The sequence below is a fragment of the Rhinatrema bivittatum genome, chromosome 1 (assembly GCF_901001135.1).
Source record: "Rhinatrema bivittatum chromosome 1, aRhiBiv1.1, whole genome shotgun sequence".
NCBI lineage: Eukaryota > Metazoa > Chordata > Amphibia > Gymnophiona > Rhinatrematidae > Rhinatrema > Rhinatrema bivittatum.
Genome location: NC_042615.1, coordinates 392648832 through 392671200, shown reverse-complemented (window position 1 = coordinate 392671200; position 22369 = coordinate 392648832). Strand labels below are relative to the sequence as shown.

At 42.1% G+C, this 22369-nt stretch overlaps 1 protein-coding gene across 7 annotated transcripts in view; it reads right to left on the bottom strand.

Annotated features, from left to right (window-relative positions):
- Positions 1–10867: 10867 nt before the first annotated feature.
- Positions 10868–22369, bottom strand: part of NRG1 (neuregulin 1) — a 550039-nt gene continuing 538537 nt past the window's right edge. For all 7 annotated transcript variants that reach the window (XM_029601717.1, XM_029601714.1, XM_029601723.1 and 4 more), the window contains one exon: positions 10868–16607. In XM_029601717.1, coding sequence (XP_029457577.1) covers positions 15953–16607 — 655 coding nt within the window. In that variant the 3' untranslated portion in view covers positions 10868–15952. The remainder of the gene's footprint in view (positions 16608–22369) is intronic.

The window sequence follows — 22369 nt, the reverse complement described above, 5'->3', positions numbered from 1 at the left end:
CCTGGGGATCCGGCGGTGGTCCAGAACGGCGGCGGTCCGGAACGGCCCCCTCAATAGAATCGTGTTGTCTTCAGCCGGCGCCATTTTTCAAAATGGCCGCCGCAAAATGGCGGCGGCCATAGACAAAAATGATTCGACGGAGGAGGTCGTTCCGGACCCCCGCTGGACTTTTGGCAAGTCTTGTGGGGGTCAGAAGGCCCCCCCCAAGCTGGCCAAAAGTTTCCTGGGAGTCCAGCGGGGTTCCGGGAGCGATTTCTTGCCGCGAATCGTTTTCGTACGGAAAATGGCGCCGGCAGGAGATCGAGTGCAGGAGGTTGTTCAGCGGCGGTCCGGAACCCCCGCTGAATGACCTCCTGCAGTCGATCTCCTGCCGGCGCCATTTTCCGTACGAAAACGATTCGCGGCAAGAAATCGCTCCCGGAACCCCGCTGGACTCCCAGGAAACTTTTGGCCAGCTTGGGGGGGCCTCCTGACCCCCACAAGACTTGCCAAAAGTCCAGCGGGGGTCCGGAACGACCTCCTCCGTCAAATCGTTTTTGTCTATGGCCGCCGCCATTTTGCGGTGGCCATTTTGAAAAATGGCGCCGGCTGAAGACAACACGATTCTATTGAGGGGGCCGTTCCGGACCGCTGCCGTTCTGGACCACCGCCGGATCCCCAGGTAATTTAAAGCATTGGGGGGGGGGGTTCGGGAGGGTGGGGGATTTAATTTAAAGGGTCGGGGGTGGGTTTTAGGGGGTTTTAGTGTGCCGGTTTTCCTGCCCTCCCCCTTCCCCCGATTTACGATTTTTTAACGATAAATCGGGGGAATTGGTATTGTATCGTGGCCCTAACAATTTTTTGACGATTTAAAATATATCGGACGATATTTTAAATCGTCAAAAAACGATTCACATCCCTACTTCTGGCGGTGTAACTTCTTTACCTGCGGTAGTCGGTGTATTCATCTGTGCGTGTAACAGGTTAAGTGCAACAGTCAAGTTGTCTAACAAATTCTGGTGTCTGGAGATTCACTGAGCCAGGCTCGGAATGGCCTGCAAAGCGGTGAGCTGAGCCGAATCCATGGAGTTAGCAATCTGTTATGGTTTTGAGGTGTTGGAGTGCATTCTTGGGTACTACGGTGATGGCCACTCCCACAGGGAGGAGCCCCATGAGGAACCACAGTACTAGGCTAGACTCTATACATGCAGACATAGAGAATTTATATTTATTATACAGCTTGGTGGTACTGTCCAGGGGTGGCAGCAGTGAGGTAACCTAGTAGAATTAGTCCAGGGGTCCTCAGGAGAGGAGATCAGTCCCACGTTTGTGCAGATGGTAGGCAGCGCAGGGTAGTAGAGGAAGTCCCGGATGCAGACTCCCAGCGCTGAAGCTGAAGATGAGACAGACTGACAATGTTAGTTACTCACTGAAGTAGATAGCTGTATTGATGAAACTCCTGGCAGGCAGAAGTAGTTGAACTGTAGGCACCAAGGTAGGGAGAGTAGGCCCTCGAGGAGCGAGTACCCAATATCCAAGATAGGTACCTGAAAGGAAGCATAAGGGCCCCCGAGGAGGGGGTACCCAGGTTAGTGATGAATTATCCGGAAGGGCACAGAGAGCTTCCAGCGGCAGCAAGGAAGCGGCAGAGTAGCTTAGACCAGAGGCATTCCAATCCATTCACGATCCTTTCATGATCCTTGCTAACTCAGATTGTTAGCAAACGAAGGGCAGGCTAAATACCCGGATGGCGTTATGTCATCCGGAGGGGACACCCCCCGAGGTTCCCGCCATGATGTAGATAAAGACGTGGGTGGCGTGCGCACACGCACCCTAGGAAGCTCTTAGGAGAAACATGGCAAACACCATAGCCGTTGCCGTTCCGGGGATGCTGGAGAGAGTGGCATGAGGAGAGAGAAGGAAGAAAGGTGAGGTACAGAGGTCGAAGCCGTCTGAGACTGACGGACGCAACAGGGTGTTCTTTTAATCCAAATCCCCAGTAGGCATCTGGAGTTTAAATGTCTTTTTGTACACATACAGCAGTCTCAGTTGCAGTGTTACAGCAAGACACTGCACTGTATGTCTGTGTAGTTTTCCAGACTCACATATATTGGTACAGCGGTGTTCTTTTAATCCAAATCCCTAGTAGGCCTCTGGAGTTAACATTTTTTTGTGCACATACAGCAGTCTCAGTTGCAGTGTTACAGCAAGGCATTGCACTGTGTGTCTGTGTGTAGTTTGCAGACGCACATATATTGGTACAGAGTTGTTCATTCACCAATAATTAAATAATTCTTTTAATTGAAATCCCTAGTAGGCAGTGGCATTAAATCCATGATGTCAGGGAAAGGTAGACGAGTGATTGGGACTGGCAGAGGAGACACTTCAAAAAGCAGTGCCAGTCCCCCATTAAAGTTAAAAAGGGAGCTGTTCCAATATAAAATCTCTGGAGGGGCAGGCAGTTCCATCCGGAAAAAACTGAAATTTAAAGATGATGCACCGCCACCACCTGTTTCTGACCCTGTTGTTTTGGAGGTGAGTGAAGAGGAGGCTGAGTCATGCAAGACAAAAGGGTGAGACCCAAAAGCAGCAGTGCGACAGCAGACTCTACTTAGCACTGACAATATAGCACAGACACTGTATGCTTCTGATTCTGATGAAGAATCATCTTGTGTGGGATTTTCATAATCAGAAATGGAAGAAGTAATAGCTGAAGAAGGTTTAGGATGATTAGTTAGTTCTGTCTTAGCCTCCACTTCAGTGCTGCAGGGGAGAGATGAAAATGATGATGAGGAGGAGGAAGAGCAGTCAGCACAGGCACAGAGTGTGACTGATGCCCCTGGCATTACTTCTCAGGGTGCACCCACTATTTCAACTCCAGTGCCAGCATCTACCCTGAAGGCTATAGAGAAGGGATCATGAAAGAAATCTATGATCTAGAGCCACTTTAAAGTGATGGAGGACCCGGATTTTGCTCAGTGTAATTACTGTGCCAGGGCTATTAGCAGAGGCAAGCAAATGGGACATCTAACTAATTTTAGCAAAACCCAACAGTACTGCCGCCTGGGGATGGTGGCAGTACCAGTCAGGGGACCCCTTTTTCCAGGCAGCTTAAAGTAGTTGAAAAGGAGCAGAGTCATCCCACGCCCTCAGCCCCTTCTAGCGGTCAGGTGGCAGGCCAGCAGCCCCCTGCCATGTGTCAGAAGCGACAACCCACCATGTAGGAAATGGGGTGGTGTTCGGTAATGCTATCCCGGGGAAAGAGGCAGGCAGCCTCAAAAGGTGTAACCAGGAACATCGGGGAAATGATTGCCCTTGATGAACAGCCCTTGCCGGTAGTGGAGAATGTGGGTTTCAAGCATTTGCTGAAGGTCTTAGTTCCAAATTACAAAGTCCCCTCCAAAACCACATTTAGCAGAAAGGTCATCCCTAGCCTGTACAACCAGTGTTGCAGTCGCATCCAAGCGCAGCTAGTTAAGCAGAGGGGAGTGTGCATTTCACCTGCGATATCTGAACCGCCATGAATGCTGCACACTCTTTCCTCTCCCCGACAGCACACTGGTGGGACCTGGCTGAGGCAGGGTCAGGCAGCAGCTCTATTAGTGAACAATATCAGGGTGGAGGTGGGCTTTACTGCACACCCACCTGACGGACAAGGCTGATACCTCAGCCAATACTCTGGCATGCATCAAACAGATGCCGGTGGGCTGGCAGCTATAACAGCGAGACAGGAATCTTCAGTCAGGGTTCTTTGTCACAGACAATGGTGCAAACATGGTAAAGGCAATATGTGATGGGTGCTTTCAGAACATCCGATGTTTTGCACACACTCTGTACCTGGTAGTGAAGTCAGCTCTGGGGCTGGAGTCCAATCACCAAGAGAATGAATACCTGCATATGTTAATACACAAGTGCAGGAACATAGCAGTGCACTTCCACAGACGTGTGAAGGCGGGACAGTTTCTCCGACAAAAGCAGACTGATTTGGAGATGCTTCACAAGCGTCTCATTCAAGACATTGGCACCCGGTGGAATTCCACCTATATGATGCTGCAGAGGTTAGTGGAGCAGCAGACATCCCTTCATGAACTTTCTGTGGCAATGGACATAGGTGTGCAGCGTCCTCTAGGGCATCATGATTGGTTAGTCATGCATCAGCTGGTAAAAATCCTGCAGCCCTTCAAGGATGCCATGGAGGAGCTGAGTTCCAGAAGTGCCACCTTGGCTGACATCATCCCTATAGTTAATTTTCTGGAGGAAACGTTGGAGGGCTTTAAACAGGAAGAGGGAATGACAGCAGAAGTGCTGCATTCTCTGGACTTTTTCCAGAAGCAGATGCAAGAGAGATTAAGAACTTTAACAAAAGACCACACATACATGCTCGCCACAGTCTGTGATCCCTGTGTGAAAGGGAAACTTGCCCTACAGTCCAATTGTCTCACATTTGTGAAGGACCTACTGTTAGTAAAAGTCCATGAACAGGAGAGCCATAGCCTGAGACAGATTAGCCATGAAGCAGAGGAGGAAACTGCGAGCAATTCAAGAGTCCAAGCCCAAGCAGGAGCAGCACTCTGTCAGTGACAGCTAGTATTTCCTCCTCCACTTCAGTACACCAAAGCCATGTTGCTCCTAAAAAAAGCATCTGTTCTGGAACGGAATAGAGAGAAAGCAGCTGGCAAGAAGGACTCTCAGCCCACCCAAACAAAGGCGATACCAGCACAAATGTCAGTGACACGGTATCTCACATAGAGGACATGCACAGATCCACTGGCTTATTGGGCACAAAAGTCCACTGTCTGGCCACACCTATCCAAAGTGGCTCAGCGATATCTGTTATGTCCAGCAACCAGTGTGCCCAGTGAATGTGTATTTTCAATGACAGGGGATATCATGAGCCCTCACCGCTCAAGGCTGGCACTAGAGTTGATGGAAATGCCAGTGTTTTTGAAAATAAATATGCCTTTGCTTGGGTTTCCAAATTTTCCCTGTGAATGGCAAGATGCATAAAAGCAATTTAAAGCCTTGCAGCAGCTCCAATTGCCTCATATGCTCCAGATAATATCAGCACATGTACCTGACCTCAACTGCTGTGCCTGTCTGTCCACTGTCCAGCCCTTATATCACTACAAGGGTCTGACCTTAAACGCTGTGCTTGCCTGTCCAGCCCTTACATCACTACAAGGTCCTGACCTCAAATGCTGTGCCTGCTCATTCAGACCTTACGTCACTACAAGGGCCTGAACTCAAATGCTGTGCCTGTCTGACCAGCCCTTATGTCACTAAAAGGTCCTGACTTCAAATGCTGTGCCTGCTCATTCAGACCTTACGTCACCACAAGGGCCTGACCCCAAACGCTGTGCCTGTCTGTCTAGCCCTTACATCACTACAAGGGCCTGACCTCAAATGCTGAGCCTGTCTGTGCAGCCCTAAACATCACTACAAGGGCCTGACCTCAAACACTGTGCCTGTCTGTCCAGCCCTTATATCACTACAAGGGTCTGACCTTAAATGCTGTGCCTGCCTGTTCAGTCCTTATGTCACTACAAGGGCCTGACCTAAACGCTGTGCCTGCCCGTCCAGCCCATACATCACTACAAGGGCCTGACCTTAAACGCTGTACCTGCCTGTCCAGCCCTTACATCACTACAAGGTCCTGACCTCAAATGCTGTGCCTGCTCATTCAGACCTTACGTCACTACAAGGGCCTGACCCCAAACGCTGTGCCTGTCTGTCTAGCCCTTACATCACTACAAAGGCCTGACCTCAAATGCTGAGCCTGTCTGTGCAGCCCTAAACATCACTACAAGTGCCTGTCCTGAAACGCTGTGCCTGCCCATCCAGCCCTTATGTCACTACAAGGGCCTGACCTCAAACACCGTGTCTGTCTGTCCACTGTCCAGCCCTTATGTCACTACAAGGGCCTGACCTCAAATGTTGTGCTTGTCTGCCCAGCCCTTAAGTCACTACAAGGGCCTGACCTCAAACACTGTGCCTGTCTAAGTTTAGTTCTAGTATTTCTAATTTCAGTTTCATGTATTTGTGCATCGCTTCTTTACAGAATATTCTTTTTCCTGTTTTGCAATATTTGGAATGTAAGAACATAAAAAGCTGACTTAAGATGTTTGTTTGGAGCTTGCATATTTCATATGCTCAATAGTTTTCATGACCTTCATGATATGGGCCATTTTCCCTAAATCTTTCTTAGATGCCAACATTAATGTTTCTAGTACTATAGAAAACTGGTGGTAGTTGCACTCTAGTTCATCCTCTGTTTTCCCATAATTTACAGAGGCACTGTGTAGGGTAAAAAGTCAACATAGGTTGATATTGTAGATTTGGACTTGAGTAGCAGTTTTCTTATTTCTAGAGCTCTTCAAGTTCCTTTGTTATCAGCTGAAGTGCATAAGCAGTTAATAGCTTCTGGATATTCACTAGATGCCAATGGACCCACCACACTTTTGGGGCCAACCCATTTCAGGGAGCCCTTTCCTGTGCAAGGGAAAGGGAACTGTCACCGGGTGTAGTCAGCCTATCTCTTAGTGCCCGCTGACCCATGTTGAACCAGAACTGCTGTTCACATGGAAACCTCCTCCACATCGACTCGCCACACTTTGAAGGCTCGTGCTGCATTCTAGGGGCCAACCCATTCTAGGGAGCCCATTCTTGCGCAAAGGTAAGGGAACTCTTCCTGGGTGTAGCCAGCCTATCTCTTAGTACCCGTTGACCCATGTTGAACCAGAACTGCTGTTCACTTGGAAATCTGCATGTCACCACTCTTTGAAGGCTCGTGCTCTACTCTAGGGGCCAACCCATTCTAGGGAGCCCTTTCCTGTGTAAAGGAAAAGGAACTCTCTGCGGGTGTAGCCAGCCTATCTCCTAGTACCCGTTGACCCATGCTGAACCAGATCTGCTGTTCACACGGAAACCTCCTCCACGTTGACTTGCCACACTTGCCAAGGCTCTTTCCCCACTCTCAGGGCAAAGCCATTTCAGGGAGCCCTTTCCTGCGCAAAGGAAAGGGAACTCTCCCTGGGTGTAGCCAGCCTATCTCTTAGTGCCCGCCGACCCATGTTGAACCAGAACCACTGTTCACATGGAAACCTCCTCTACATCGACTTGCCACACTTTGAAGGCTCGTGCTCCACTCTAGGGGCCAACCCATTTTAGGGAGCCTTTCCTGCGCATAGGAAAGGGAACTCTCCCCAGGTATAACCTATCTCTTAACACCCGCTGACCCATGTTGAACCGCTGTTCACATGGAAACCTCCTCCACCTCAGCCTTTGTATAATCTGCTACGTCCACCGGATTTTAAAAGACCAGCGAGAGCTCACTAGATGCCAACAGAACCACCACACTCTAGGGGTGAACCCATTCTCGGGAGACCTTTCCTGCACAAAGGAATGGGAACTCTCCCCAGGGCCAGCCTGTCTTGCCCCTAACAGAACCACATAGACCTGACTACCCTAGCTCTGCCAGCTTGTCTTGTCCCTATCAAAACCACAGGGACCAGATTACCTCCACTCTGCCAGCCTGTCTTGCCCCTATCAATTTTCTGCCACTCTGCCTTGCTGCAATACACCAGATGACTCACTCCTTGTGGTGTTCTTGCCACTATCATGGTTCCTCAGTGTGTTGGTGCTAGTCCCTTTATCAGCACCTTGTGGTTTTTTCTGACATTCTATCTGCTTGCTATGTCCTCCCTTCATTATGCTGGAGGATGATGATGCCACTTGTCTTGCCACTTTGGCTGTTGTGCTGCCTTTGAGGGTTCATGCATCTGTTATCGGTGCTCTCTTTTGAAGCTGTAGTGTGTTTTTGACACTCTTGCTGCTGCTTTGCATGTCTGTTAAAGCACCCTTTGCCCCTTTATAGTGCCTTAGGCTATTCATGCCATTTTGGTGCCACTTTTCCACAGTTTAAGTACCTTGGAGCTCTTTTCTCATTCTGATGATTGCTCCCCAGAAGTTTCATCAGAATTGATAAGAAAACCATAGTTCTTCAGCCAAAAATAAGCTGCAAATACTTCCCCCGTTGACTTTAATGAGAAAACGAAAAACAAATGAAACTATTAAACAAATTGGGTCCCCCCCCCCCCCCCCCTTGAAACTAATGAAACAAATTTTGGTCCTGGCGAAACGAAAAATGACACGAAACAAATTTTTCCTTCTGCCCATCCCTAGTGTGCTGTGGCAATCAAAAAAGCAAAAAGAATGTTAGGAATCATTAAGAAGGGAATGGAAATTAAAATGGAGGATGTCATAATGCCTCTGTATTGCTCCATGGTGAGACCACACCTTGAATACTGTGTGCAGGACCAGTCACCGCATATCAAAAAAGATATAGCTGCACTGGAGAAAGTGCAGAGAAGGGCGACCAAAATGATAAGAGGCATGGAATGGCTGTCCAATGAGGAAATGCTAAAGAAGTTAGGGCTTTTCACTTTAAAGAAGAGACAGCTGAGGGGGGATATGATAGAAGTCTACAAAATCATGAAAGGACTTGAACAAATAAATGGAAATCAGTTATTTCTCAGGGGGCACTCCATGAAGTTAGCAAGTAGCTCATTTAAAATAAATCAAAGAAAATTCTTTTTCACTCAGTGCATAATTAAGCTCTGGAACTCATTGCCAGAGGATGTGGTTACAGCAGTTAGTGTAAATGGGCTTAAAAAGGTTTGGATAAGTTCCTAGAGGCTAAATCCATAAACTATAATGATGGTAATTAATAAGCAATAGTAGCTTATGATCTATCTAATATTTGGGTACTTGCCAGGTACCTGAGATGGATTGGCCACTGTTGGAAACAGGATTCTGGACTTGATGGTCTCACCCAGTATGGCATATCTTTTGTTATATTCTTCTGCTTCCTGCTTCTTCCTGGACAGTGCCACCTCCAGCTTTTGGCTTCCAGATGAATGAATTTTCAAAATCCTATATATGACTATGGTAGCCATAGGTTTCTCGTAAGGCTTCATTGCAATTTATACTCATCTCAGCAGTGCAAATTCTAGATTCATATTAGGGAGAGAGTTGCATGTAGACCTAGGTTCAAATATACTGTCTACCATTCAGTGTATGATCTTAAGCAAATTATTTAACTCCCCTGTGCTCAAGTTCAGACTGCAGTGTCATTTTGTTGTAATGGTTTTGTAATGATGTAGATCATCATGTACAGCACTTGAGCACAATCATGATGCTACATAAGGGCTAAATATAGATGTTATTTACTGGAGTACTAATACCTTTTTTTAATTTATTAGTAGCGTTTAGCTGAATTTTGAACGTCAAAGAACAGGTAAAGCGTGAGAGATCCTATCATACCTTTTTTGTTTTAAAGTTATTGTTTGGAACTGAAATTTTTTTATTTGTAGGGCAGTTCCAATAAAGGGACAGCTTCAATATGAAAACAATCTCTAATTATTTTATTTAAGCAGGTTAACCATTTTTTATCTGACATTAGTGAATAAAGATGTACAGGAATTTGCTTCATGTGACATGCCTTGTAAACCTTTGTGTCACCAATTGTAACAGAATTTGTTCTCTAGAAATATTGTGAGATTATATTATGGCCAATGATACACAAATTTCACAATTAAAAGAGAGGGTGAATTGGACTTTTAAGACTAACTAGTACCATGACTTGAGGCCTCTTTCAGCAACATTGTCTTGCATTTTAATGAGAAATATATCTTATTTCCCAGAATAATACACCAAACGCATTTTCCTGGGAGATTCATCTGTCTTTATTAAACGCTCCACAGAGAATTCATACATGTTTACCAGCTAGTATCAACATACATACAGAAGGATACCCATACAAACACAAGCTTCGGTCCTTGATTGTCTCTCTAAACTGTCTACTCAGGGGCACAGGAAGCACACTTACTACTCCAGTCTCTTGCCTCCTCTATGAGGTCCTCTCAGAAATATTACAAGCTTTGCCTAAATAATGGAGTCCAGCTTAGTACAGATATATATATATCCCTGCCTGTGTAACTTACAGGGATCAACAAATTTTTATTCTATATTTCCTGGAAACTTATGGGAGTATAATATAAAAAAAAAAATCTTTGTAAACTGGGTTGAAGAAATATCTTCACATTTCAGGGAGCTCATTCCAACATGGCACACATTTTCAATGCTCAGTTTGCATAAATTATGTTTTTAATTCTTGGATTCTATAAACTTAAGTAGTACCTAATTAAAGGTTGCCATCACAATGTCTTCCTTAAACATAGCATGTGATCAGGCTTTGAAAAAAAAAAAGATGCTGAAAATTCCAGTACAGCAAACATGTAGTATATTATTCTTTACTTTTTGCAGGATATCTTACATGTACATCTAGTTTTCTTATCTAATCTGATGTTGTAAACAAAATAAGAGAAAATTAGAATGTTTCTATTCCTAAAATAAATTAACTTTCCAAATTGGTTTCTAAAAGGCAGAGAAAAATCTCTGTCTTTCTTAACATAAATTCATCTCCCAGGAATTTATGGATAAAAATCCAACAACACTGATTTTGTTGATCATAATCCTAAATCTAACCCTATAAAAGGAAGATTCATTCAATGGTGTGGTTTTCACTCCTGCAAACTGAATGTGGCCATGCAGAAATACTATATGCTGCAGTCTGAAAATCCTTTCCAATGAGATCACTGTTCAAGGAAATTAATATTGATAATTTCCAAAATTATTTCTGAATGCATTTCCTAGCAAATAATTGTACTAAATAATATTAATAATTGTATTAAAGTGCCAGAATGCCCCCTTTTCTTTTCTATTTGTGAATAAGAGTTACCATAAAGTAACACTTTCATCATCATTTTGTGGTACAATTCTCTGTAATTACAGGAAATGAAAATTAAAAGAGTTGATTTTCTTAATGAACAGGTCCACGTTTGCATTTGAATTTTTATTTTATTTTTATTTTATTTTTTTTTTTTTTGGGGGGGGAGAGTTTCACTATGACATGCTGACAGATTTTGTACATTCCTCTGTTTTTAATTTTATTTATGATCCTGAAAGAATATCATTTTTTCTTGTTGGCAAACAACATTTCAAGCTTACTTGCATTAATTCTACCACCTGCTAATGTGTTATTTTTATACATTTTTCTGTTTGAAAAAGGACAGAGAATTCTCAAGACTGCTAATTATAGTGTATATTTTATTCATATTTTTTGGTAAACTTGTTTTGTCAATGGGTAGCCACAATCTGAGAACTGCAGTTACTTAAATAATGAGTGCAAGGAATTTCTGTACTCCATAATAGAATATAATTAATTAAGGATGTTTGTCTTTTGAAATATTAGCAAACCATTACTATTTATTAGAACTGGCTGCAAAGAGATTGACCTTTTGTCAGAAAAATCTGCCAATGTTGAACTGCAATTACTATCTGAATAATTTTAACATCTTGAACTATGCTCATCAGTTTCCCATAGCCAGCAGCATTTTTCTGCTTTTTATCAGAATGTAAAAGCCTGTAGAAAAGTTAAATAAAACACTCAAAACACCAACTAGTCTTGAATGAAACAAATCAGAGATGAGGAGAAACATGAATGTGGGAATTTATCAATCAAAAGAGAGGCAACAGTCTTTTGCTAATGGAGATCAAAACCTTAGTAGGTAGGTAAGTATGTGTGTGGGCAGAGCCTATATATTTAGACAACCAGATGGTAATAAAAGTGTTCCGAGCTGGTACCATGTTCTATATTCTACTAATGAAAACAGAACCTTGAAAAATGTAAGGTTTCAAAGGCTGACATTTTGTTTGCGGCACATTATCTGAGCCGTATAGGGTAGTGTTACATCTTATCTAAATTATATGTTTCTGAAGTGGAAAAACAGCCTGAAATAATTACTTATTGCTTAATATTTGGGATAATAAAATCTTTAGTTTGTCAGTACCTTGTGACTTTCAACTGTGCATTTGATGAACAATTTCAATTTATAGATACATTCTTTCTTCTGAACAATAAATTATTCTTTTTAAAAAACAAAAAGGGATAAAAAGGATACAATTTTTTTAAAGAAAAGGTAAAACTTTTTTTTAGTATTTATCCTAAAATAATATGAAAAATCTTTCCATTGATTGGATACCTAATTATAAATAATAAAAGATAATATATTATTTACAGTGTTATACAATAAGTTGAGAGAGTAATATTGACGTATAACTCATAAAAGACAGTAAGTGGATAAGAAAGACATCCAGGAAATGTACAATATGTATTTACAAAATAATCTCACAAACTTGCAAACCTTGGGCTCATGATGTATGGCCTTTTCAGTGTCTGCATATCTCTGCAGCTTTTTTCATACATATTTTCATGTTGAAAGCCAATATAGTCAATGTGGCAAAAGCAAGCCTTGCTTGTGTTCACCAGTCTGAGATCTGCCCTTTTTTTTAAAACTAAAATCAGCATCTCTATTCAGAGCAATCATTGGTAATCCAGATCCAGTGCCAAGGTAGTCCACAAAAGGAGCATAACATTGTCATCATGGTTAGACAGAAAGACAAGAACAGAAAGTGTACAGTTTCATTCAGCAAAGCTATTCAGAGTCAGTTTAATAGAACTACCTCACTGGACCAAACACAACCAGGTGAGGGGGAGGGTAGCACAATCAAAATGCAACTTAGGGACCTGATTTACTAAGGCTTTTTCCCCCATTCTGTGTCCATGGGAAATATGCTTTGTAAATAAAGCCCTTGATTGCACATTTTCTATTGCAAATACCTGAAAAGAATCAATCCTCCAATGCTATATTTACCATAAGCATACTGTTACAAGAAGGTGCAAAACCAAGACCAGTTAACATAATTAAGATAACATGCAAGAAGTAGAATATTAGTGAATGATACTGTGAATAAAATTAGTGTGAATGCTAGAGACACAGAGAGTCATGGGAAAGTTGAGGTTACAAGTCTCCAGAAACCAGCTGGGTCAGTGCCAGCAGGTTGGTAGTGGCTGGGTTCTGTCCAGCAAGGTGATAAGGAAAAAGCAAAGGGGAGATTAAAAAAGCAGCACCTAAAACCACCATAAACCATGGAGTAGCTGGGCTGGTGTCAGCAGGCTACAACAACCCAGAAATCAATCACATCAGGTCGGCAGCTGGTAATAATCCAACAAGGCAAAGAGGACCTAGGAGGCTGGATGTTCAAATGGACAACGGCCTCACAAGTTTTGTAGGTTTAGAGGCTGATATTCAGAGTTATTTAGCTGGATCACTAGGGACTTAACTGGCTAAGTAACAGTGACTCAATATTCAGTCCCGTTCAGCAGCCTCCATTAGCTGGATGAATACTTATTTGAATAAGTAGTTAACCAGTTAGGTGGTGGGTGGGATGTGGACATAACGGGGAAGAGTTACTTATCCGGCTAACTTAAGGCTTGATTCACTAAAGATTTTCTCTCATTCTGTGTCTATGGGAAAAGACCTTGACGAATCAAGCCTTTAGCCAGATAAAACTTGCTCAATAGCAGGTCTAAAATTAGCCAGATAAAACTTGTCCAGCTAACTTTAAACTTATCTGGATATAATCAATGACTTAGCCATGGATAAGTTTTATCCGGCTAACTTACATATCTGGATATCTTTCAATATCGACCTCTTAGATTATGAAGCTTGGTAGTAAGACATTTGGGGGTGGTTGATAGGAATTAGATTAAATATGGGATATTATATGCTCACCTATCCAGAATGGAAGAGAACCACTAAGTAAGACAGACAGATGTTGATAAGGAGTGATATCCAACAAGCTGGCAGCTGGGATATCCTTAGTATTGTGGACAGGAATAATAGACTGGGTGGGTCAACTGATCTTATTCTGTCATCATTAGTTACTATATAATCAATTTATTTTTTATTTTTTGAAAGGGAAGGATAGGAAATGTAGGTTCACATACAAACATGGTCATAAATCCATAGCTAGGCTATGCTCCCTGAATTTATCCATCAATTAATTTAATTTGCATAAGAAAGATATCGTGTGTACACCATTGTCCTCTCTCTTTTTTGCCTACTCTGTGCCCCAACCAATAACTTTTTTTTTAAATATATCTCTTGAGAAAAGAGAAACAGACATTGGTAACTTCTCATTCTTAGTACTAAATAGACTTACTTGACAAACACTTCAGAGACTTTGCTGAGTAGCCACAGCAGAATATTTTTCTAAAGTGATTGTATTCCAGAAACAGATTTAACCAAGTCTCATTTTCTTAAAAATAAAAGAAGGAAGAAAAGGCAGAAAGAAAACATGAAAAAATGGATTTTGTTTTGCTTTTCATGCGAGAAGATAAAGATGCCTAAAGAAATCATGACGCTGTTTTGACTCAACTACAATCCAAAGAAAAATAGGAGAGGGTGTACTATAAAAGTACCCTGGACATTTGATGACTGGAAGAAACTGTGAACAAAAAGGGATGATTTCTGCTTGTAAAGGTGCAATATTTCCAACGTTGAAACAACACTATCAAAACCACTGACAATCACAGATTCTCTTTTTAGCACTGGTCACATGCACATTCCTAACAAATACTCATGCACATTGAGGGCCTAATGCAGACGTGCTTGTATACATATAGGGGCTTATCAAATAAATATTTTTTAATCAAAATAGGTTACACAACTGCTACCTTAGCAATTCTACAGCTGTGTTTTTCTATAAAAATTACAATATTTTTAAACTGTCCTTTAAAAAGATTCCATGTTACAAGAACTTTCTCTGTACACAGGAAATTATTAACTGTGCACACCACAGAGCAGTCCCATTTTGCTTTTTATTTTTTTGTTTTTTTAAATGTAACCATGCCTTTTTTGAAATGAAGAAAACATCACACAGTCAAAAATAAACAAAAATATACTAGAGGTCAAAAATGATTGCACCTTTATTATTTGTTGTCTTTGTTGCTGCCTACGTCTCTTGCCTATTTGGTTACAAAGACCTTCTACATAGTGTTTTCTGTAGTTAATGGCAATGACTGAAATCTGGCACTGTACTTTTGTGCCTCCAGCCATCTGGAACCTATTTTCAGTGGATAACACGGGTATGAACAGGTTTAGTCAACTGACAGGGGCAAGAGGTCTCCCTGGGTATCAAGATTTTATCCTGGGTGGGTGCTGGGACAAGCTCATAATTTTATCAGTTGCATTACAAAATGGAACTCTCAGAAGGAGACAAATAATATCTGAGAGTGGGCACCTGCCACTTCCTCATTCATCCCAACAGATAATTAAAGCATTAGACTTCTGAATAATATCCCCCCTCCCCAAAATAAAAATGAGAGCTCATAATAGGAGAAAGCTGAATTCTGAATAATAACTTTATCACAGTATTACTTTTATTCCTAATATTTATTTAACATTACTTAATGCAGTTTTGTTAACCTGCTGTTATTAATAGTAGCATGCTGTCGAATCTACTATTATTTTCAAGTGCCCAGTAAAGCAAACCTTTGGCTGACAGAGAGCAGGCAAACCTCAGTTCATATACGAAAAGCAAATAAAAACCTCCTACAGAAGAAAATGGTATTTGCTATGGGAACTGCATTATAGGGCGGCTGGGACAGAAAGAGGTTACCACTACAAGCAAACAGAGGGACTGCTGCAATTCTTGGAAATCATACATCCAGTCAACACCATTAACGTGATGCACAAGAAGCCAGAAAACTGAAGACTGGAGGTTCTGCAAATATATTGTGGGACAGCAATCACTGGAACTGTACAAAACTTGCTCTCAACATAATGTAACATAAAGGCACCATTGATATCTTTCTCATCTTGAAATACTGTAAAAAATTGCTACATATGGCACATAACACATTTGTACATACATATATTTAATTTATAAAAGGTTTTTTTTTTCAGTTATCTACTTGCTGCACTGCTAAAATAAAATAAATTGTTTAATTTAAGGTGGAATACTTCATTATATAAAATAAAGTTTTACAGACTATGTGTTTGTTTATGTTTTATACAGCAATAGGGTCTTGATTAGCTATTACACTGGACAGCCTTGCTTGCAATTCTTCCTGTGTGGAGAACCGGCTAGTTGGGTTAGTCCTGTTGTCAGATAGTCGGTATGCAGTGGCTGACTCCAGGCTGGTAGCCAGGGGGTTCTGTATGCTCAGGAAAGGTGTATCCTCACCTATTCTTTCATCTTCTGTTTCACTCTCAGAGCTACTGCTCTCAGAGCTTGTGTCAGTGTCCATTTCCAATCTATTGGAAATATGACCATTGGGCTTTGTTCTTTTTGCCCTCCGGCTGCTGACTAGTTTCTTTGCGGGCTCCTGTGAAGGCTCATATTCTTGTGTTGTCTCATACTCCTCATCCTCCACTATCCTCAGAGGGCTGGGTGGAAGGCTGCTGCTGTCATGCCCAGGGTTGTGGTGGTAGGAGTTATACTGCTGGTTATGGAAGTCATATCTCTTGTCTCGTAATCGAGGAGGTGTTACCAGAAGCAGAGGCCGCTCCTCTTCGATGAAGGGGCTGACAGCCATAGAAGGAACTGAAACTGTCAAACTTGATACTGGGGGAGACATTTCTGAAGGTGGGGACTTCGGCGAATACAGAGACTGGAAATCCACTGGCGACATACGAGCTGGCGTGGTCATAGCTGAGACATACCTGAGCAAGCATATGAAAAGAGACCTATAAATACAGAGAATGAATACAACTATTTTCATAAAACATCATATGTAAGTGGTATGCTAAGGAAAACAGTTTCTTATCACCAATCAAAAGGCCAAATGTTCTAAAGAGTTTTTTTTCCCATTTTGAGGGTAAATTTCAAAGCTATTTCCACAGCTTTGAAAAATGGAGCTTTTTAAAAACTATCCTCCTTGCATTTGGGCAAAGTTATGTGCATTGTGCATTACATGCACTGAGCAGAGACTCTCTCAAGGACAGAAGGAGTTTGCACTTACATACATACTTTTTGGAAGTTCTTGGAAAAACTACCCAGAGTAATTAGCAGGTATAAATGTATGCAGGCAGTTTTCCTGGGATTATTTTCTAAGGGTAAGTATGTGTGTACTTTCCCTTTGAAAATATGTGCAAAATTCACACGTAAAAAGTGCCCTCCAGTTTTATATGAATACATACAGTTATAAAATTATTCCCCTGTGTCTATGGGGAAAATATGCAGTACAACTGGCCCCCTAGAGCTAATTGGTAGAGCTTAGGATGGATCAAGGTTGTATTCTTTGCTCTGCTCAACCCTCAGTGGGAAAATCTCCTGCCAGGGTCTAGGGAGCGTGCAGCAGAACACAGGAAGCAGGTAGTCCTTCCAAACGAGGTAGGAAAAGGGTGATCAGGCGGGATATCTCTAAACAGAAATTTGAGGAGGTGTTGGGGGGGGGGGGGGGGTGGAAGCCAAAATGACATTTATACACATCACACCTCTCTACCCCTGCCATTAAATTGGCTATAAAAGATACAATAAAAAAAAACCCCAAGGTCCTTCTGAGCAATCTGAAAACAGCCTGGCCAATTTCAATCTTCCAGTAAAATAATTATTAAAATTATTTAAAAGCCACAATCAACCAATTCTTCTAAATGGATATGAGAGTGAAGAAGGGATATAAGAAGGGACAATCTCAATATACATCCTGCACCTCCAATTCTGTAACACAATCTGCATGCACAGAAAATCCCACAATGATGGACCTAGGCCATTGACCCTAACAACTCACCATACAAAAAGAAACTTAGAACCTATATAGCAAACCTGTCATACTGCAACAGTATTAACTCCAAGGACTCAAACTGTAACAATCCTATCTATGAAGAGGCAGCACTAGAAATATTGCAGCAGGCCCTATAATACCAATATACCTATGAGGAAATCAGAATAATTCAGACTGTTCTAGATCCCTACACAGAAACTACATGCTAGAACAGGGGTGGGCAAATCCGGTCCTCGAGGGCCACAAACCAGTCGGGTTTTCAGGATATCCTTAATGAATATGCATGAGAGAGACCTGCATACACACTGCCTCAGTTGTATGCAAATCTATTTCATGTATATATATATATATATATATGTATATATATATATATATATATACATATATATATATATATATGTATGTATATATATATATATATACATACACACACACATTCATATTCAGTGGAACTTTGTCCCTCACATTCACATACACACATGGGCACATTATCTCTCTCTCACACATACATACAGGCTCTCTCTCTCTCTCACACACACACACACACACAATGCACACAGGCAGGCTCCCTCTCGCTCTCTCTTATACACACACACACACACAAATGCATATAGGTAGGCTCCCTCTGACAGACACAGAGGCAGACAGACAGGATCCCTCTCACATACACACACACACACATGTATGCAGGCTCTCTCTCACTCACATACACACACAAACACACACACTCAGGCAGATTTCCTCTCAAAAAGGAATGCAGGTAGGCTCCCTCTCTCATGCATGCAGGCACACAGGCAGGCTCCCTTTCTCTAACACAGAGGCTGGGCCAACAGAATGGGATTTGTCAGCAGCTCCACCTGGCTATTCCCTCTTTCTTTAGCTACCGATGACATGGGATCTATTGGCAGCTCCACTGGGACCTCTCCATTTTCTGCCACTGTTCCTCTTTATTTGTCAGCCCCAGAAATATATTCAAAACTCATGGGACTGGCACATCCTCTATGCTGATCTCATTCATCTCAAGATTAGTTTACTGGATATGTCAACCCCATGAGTTTTGAATACACCCACAGGCTAGTAAATGAGGAGGAGCAGCAAAATGGCTCTCTTTCTGCCACATGTTGGATCTGGGTCTGGGTGGTATGCAGGCTGAGATGTGGCATGTGCGACATCATGAGGAAGTAGTACAGCTGCCCAGGCCCGCATCTTAGAGAGAACAGTGTTAGCACTAAGGTGCCCCTCCATTTTTGGGGGTGGAACCTCCACCCTTTGCTACCTTGTAGCAACACCTATGGCAATCAGTTATATGCCCTCCTATCCTCATGGGTAACCCCTATCACTTACCCTGGTAGTACTTAGAAAATGATCTTGTAGCAAGCACCTGCACTCCAGGTGAGGCATTATCCTCTCACACCAAGGATGTATCTCCCAGGGCTACTGCCCAGGAGGGAAGGATTATGTTGGCTGTCATACTTGGTGATTCAATTATTAGGAATGTAGATACCTGGGTGGTCAGTGGGCGTGAGGATTGCCTGGTAACATGCCTACCTGGTGCGAAGGTGGTGGACCTCATGCATCACCTAGATAGGATTTTAAATAGTGCTAGGGAGCAGCCAGCTGTCATGGTACATATAGGCACCAATGACACAGGAAAATGTGGGAGGGAGGTTCTGGAAGTCAAATTTAGGCTCTTATGTAGAAAGTGGAAATCCAGAACCTCCAGGGTAGCATTTTCTGAAATGTTCCCTGTTCCATGTGCAGGTCCCCAGAGGCAGACGAGCTCTGGAGTCTCAATGCATGGATGAGACGATGGTACAAGGAAGAGCGATTCAGTTTTCTAAGGAACTGGGAAATATTTTGAGGAAGAGGAAGCATTTTCCAAAGGGATGGGCTCCACCTTAACTAGGGTGGAACCAGGCTGCTCTCACTAACCTTTAAAAAGGAGGAAGAACAGCTTTTAAATTAGAACAAAGGAGAAAGTCAACAGTCACTCAGCAGCTCATGGTTCGGAGGTATCTTCAAGAATACTAATGAAGCATTAGTGTTATAGCATCCCAACAGGGAGGTTCCAATAATAAGAAAAGTAATCCATGTGCCTATAAGTAAAGAATCACCTGAGCTAAAAGATTCCAAATTATCCATGTCAACTGAAAATAGAATGTTAATACAAACAAAAAATTCACTTTGAAATGTTTGATTGCTAATGCCAAAAGTCTAAGAAGTAAGATGGGAGAGTTAGAGTATATAGCAATGAATGCTGACATAGACTTAATTGGCATCTCAGAGTCATGATGGAAGGAGGATAACCAATGGGACAGTGCTATACCAGGGTACAAATTATATCGCAGTTATACAGTGGAGCAACTTGGTGGCAGGGTCTGGTATGGCATAGAGTCCAATAGGATAAAGATCGTGCAAGACACTAAGGGGTAGATTTTAAAACATGCGCATATGTGTCCATGTGTGTGTGGTTCCCGGTGTGTGCACATGGATGCGCTGATTTTATAACAAGTGCATGTTGCTGTGCAAATGTTATAAAATGTGATACTCGCGCGCACATGTGTGTCCGATTTTATATCGGCGCGCTCATGTATGGACGGTCATGACTCGCGTACGCAAGGGGGGCGATTTTCTAAAAAATCGTGCGATGATGCAATCGGACCATTCCCTTTTCCTGCCATCTACCATTCCTCCCTTTTCCCCTCTCCTCTCCGACACATAACTCCCCCCAACTAACCTATTTTTTTGTTTGGTTTTGAACTTACTTTCTCTCCTGAGTGAGTAATGTCTACTGTCCCTGCCGGCCTCCACCATGACCTCGCCCCGCCCAGACCCCGCCAGATAGGAGTATATTACTGTCCACCTGGCCAGAATGATGAGATGGCCAATGAAATGGCAAGATAAATTAGGGAAGTTAACCAAATTGGTAATGCATTATTAATGGCAGATTTCAATTACCTCAATATTGACTGGGTTAATGTAATATCAGGACATGCTAGAGAGAGTTAGTTCCTTGATGGAATAAATGACAGTTTTTATGGAGCAATTGGTTCAGGAACCGATGAGAGAGGAAGCAATTTTAGATCTAATTCTCAGTGAAGAACAGGATTTGGTGAGATAGGTAACAATGGTGGTACCGCGGCTTACCAATAGTGATCATAACATGATCAAATTTGAATTAATGACTGGAAGGGGGACAGTAAGTAAATCCACAACTCTAGCACTAAATTTTCAAAAGGGAATTTTCAAAAACATGGAAAAGGAGAAAAATAGTTAACAAAAAAAGCTTAAAGCAGCTAGAAAGGTTAGAGTGTGCAACAGGTGTGGACATTGTTAAAAAATACCATGTTAGAAGTGCAGTCCAGATGTATTCCATGTATTAAGAAAGGTGGAATGAAGGCCAAATGATTGCTGGCATGGTTAAAAATGAGCTGAAAGAGGCTACTTTAGCCAAAAGATCTTCATTCACAAATTGGAAGAAGGATCCATCAGAAGAAAATAAGATAAAGCATAAGCATTAGCAAGTTAAATGTAAGACATTGATAAGACAAGCTAAGAAAGAATTTGAAAAGAAGTTGGCCGTAGAGGCAAAAACTCATGCATTTAAAAAATATATATATCTGAAGCAGAAAGCCTGTTAGGGAGTCAGTTGGACCATTAGATGGTCGAGGGGTTAAAGAGGTACTTAGGGAAGATAAGGCCATTCCAGTAAGACTATACAAATTCTTTGCTTCGGTATTTACTAATGAAGATCTTGGGGAGATACCTGTTCCAGAGATGGTTTTCAAGGGTGATGATTCAGATGAACTGAACCAAATCACAGTGAACCTGGAAGAAACAGTAGGCCAGATTGATAAACAAGAGTAATAAGTCACCTGGACCAGATGGCATACACCCCAGGGCTGTGAAAGAACTAAAAAATGATATTTCAGACCTATTACAATTAATTTGTAATCTATCATTAAAATCATCCTTTGTACCTGAAGACTAGCAGGTAGCCAATATAACCCCATATTTAAAAAGGGCTCCAGGATTAATCCAGAAAACTATAAACCGGTGAGCCTGACTTCAGTGCTGAGAAAAATTGTGGAAACTATTATAAAGAAGAAAATCATAGAACATTTAGATAGGCATGGTTTAATGGGACACAACCAGCATGGATTTACCCAAGGGCAGTCTTGCCTCACAAATCTCCTACATTTTTTTGAAGGGGCGAATAAACATGTGAACAAAGGTGAACCGATAGATATGGTGTATTTGGATTTTTAGAAGGTGTTCGACAAAGTGCCTCAAGAGAGACTTCTAAGAAAACTAAAAAGTCATGGGATAGGAGGGGATGCCCTTTGGTGGCTTGCAAACTAGTTAAAAGACAGGATTAAATGATTTGTTTTCACAGTTGAAAAAGGTAAACAGTGAAGTGCCTCAGGGATCTGTACTTGGACTGGTGTTTTTTTACTATATTTATAAATGATCTGGAAAAGGATATGATGAGTGAGGTGATTAAATTTTTGCATGACACAAAATTATGCAGAGTAATTATATCTCAAGGAGATTGTGATAAACTGCAGGAGGACCTTGTGAGACTGGAAGATTGGACGTCCAAATGGCAGATGAAATTTAATGTGGACAAGTACAAGGTGATATATACAGTGAAAAATATCCTTTGCTATAGTTACACAATGTTAGGTTCCATATTAGGAG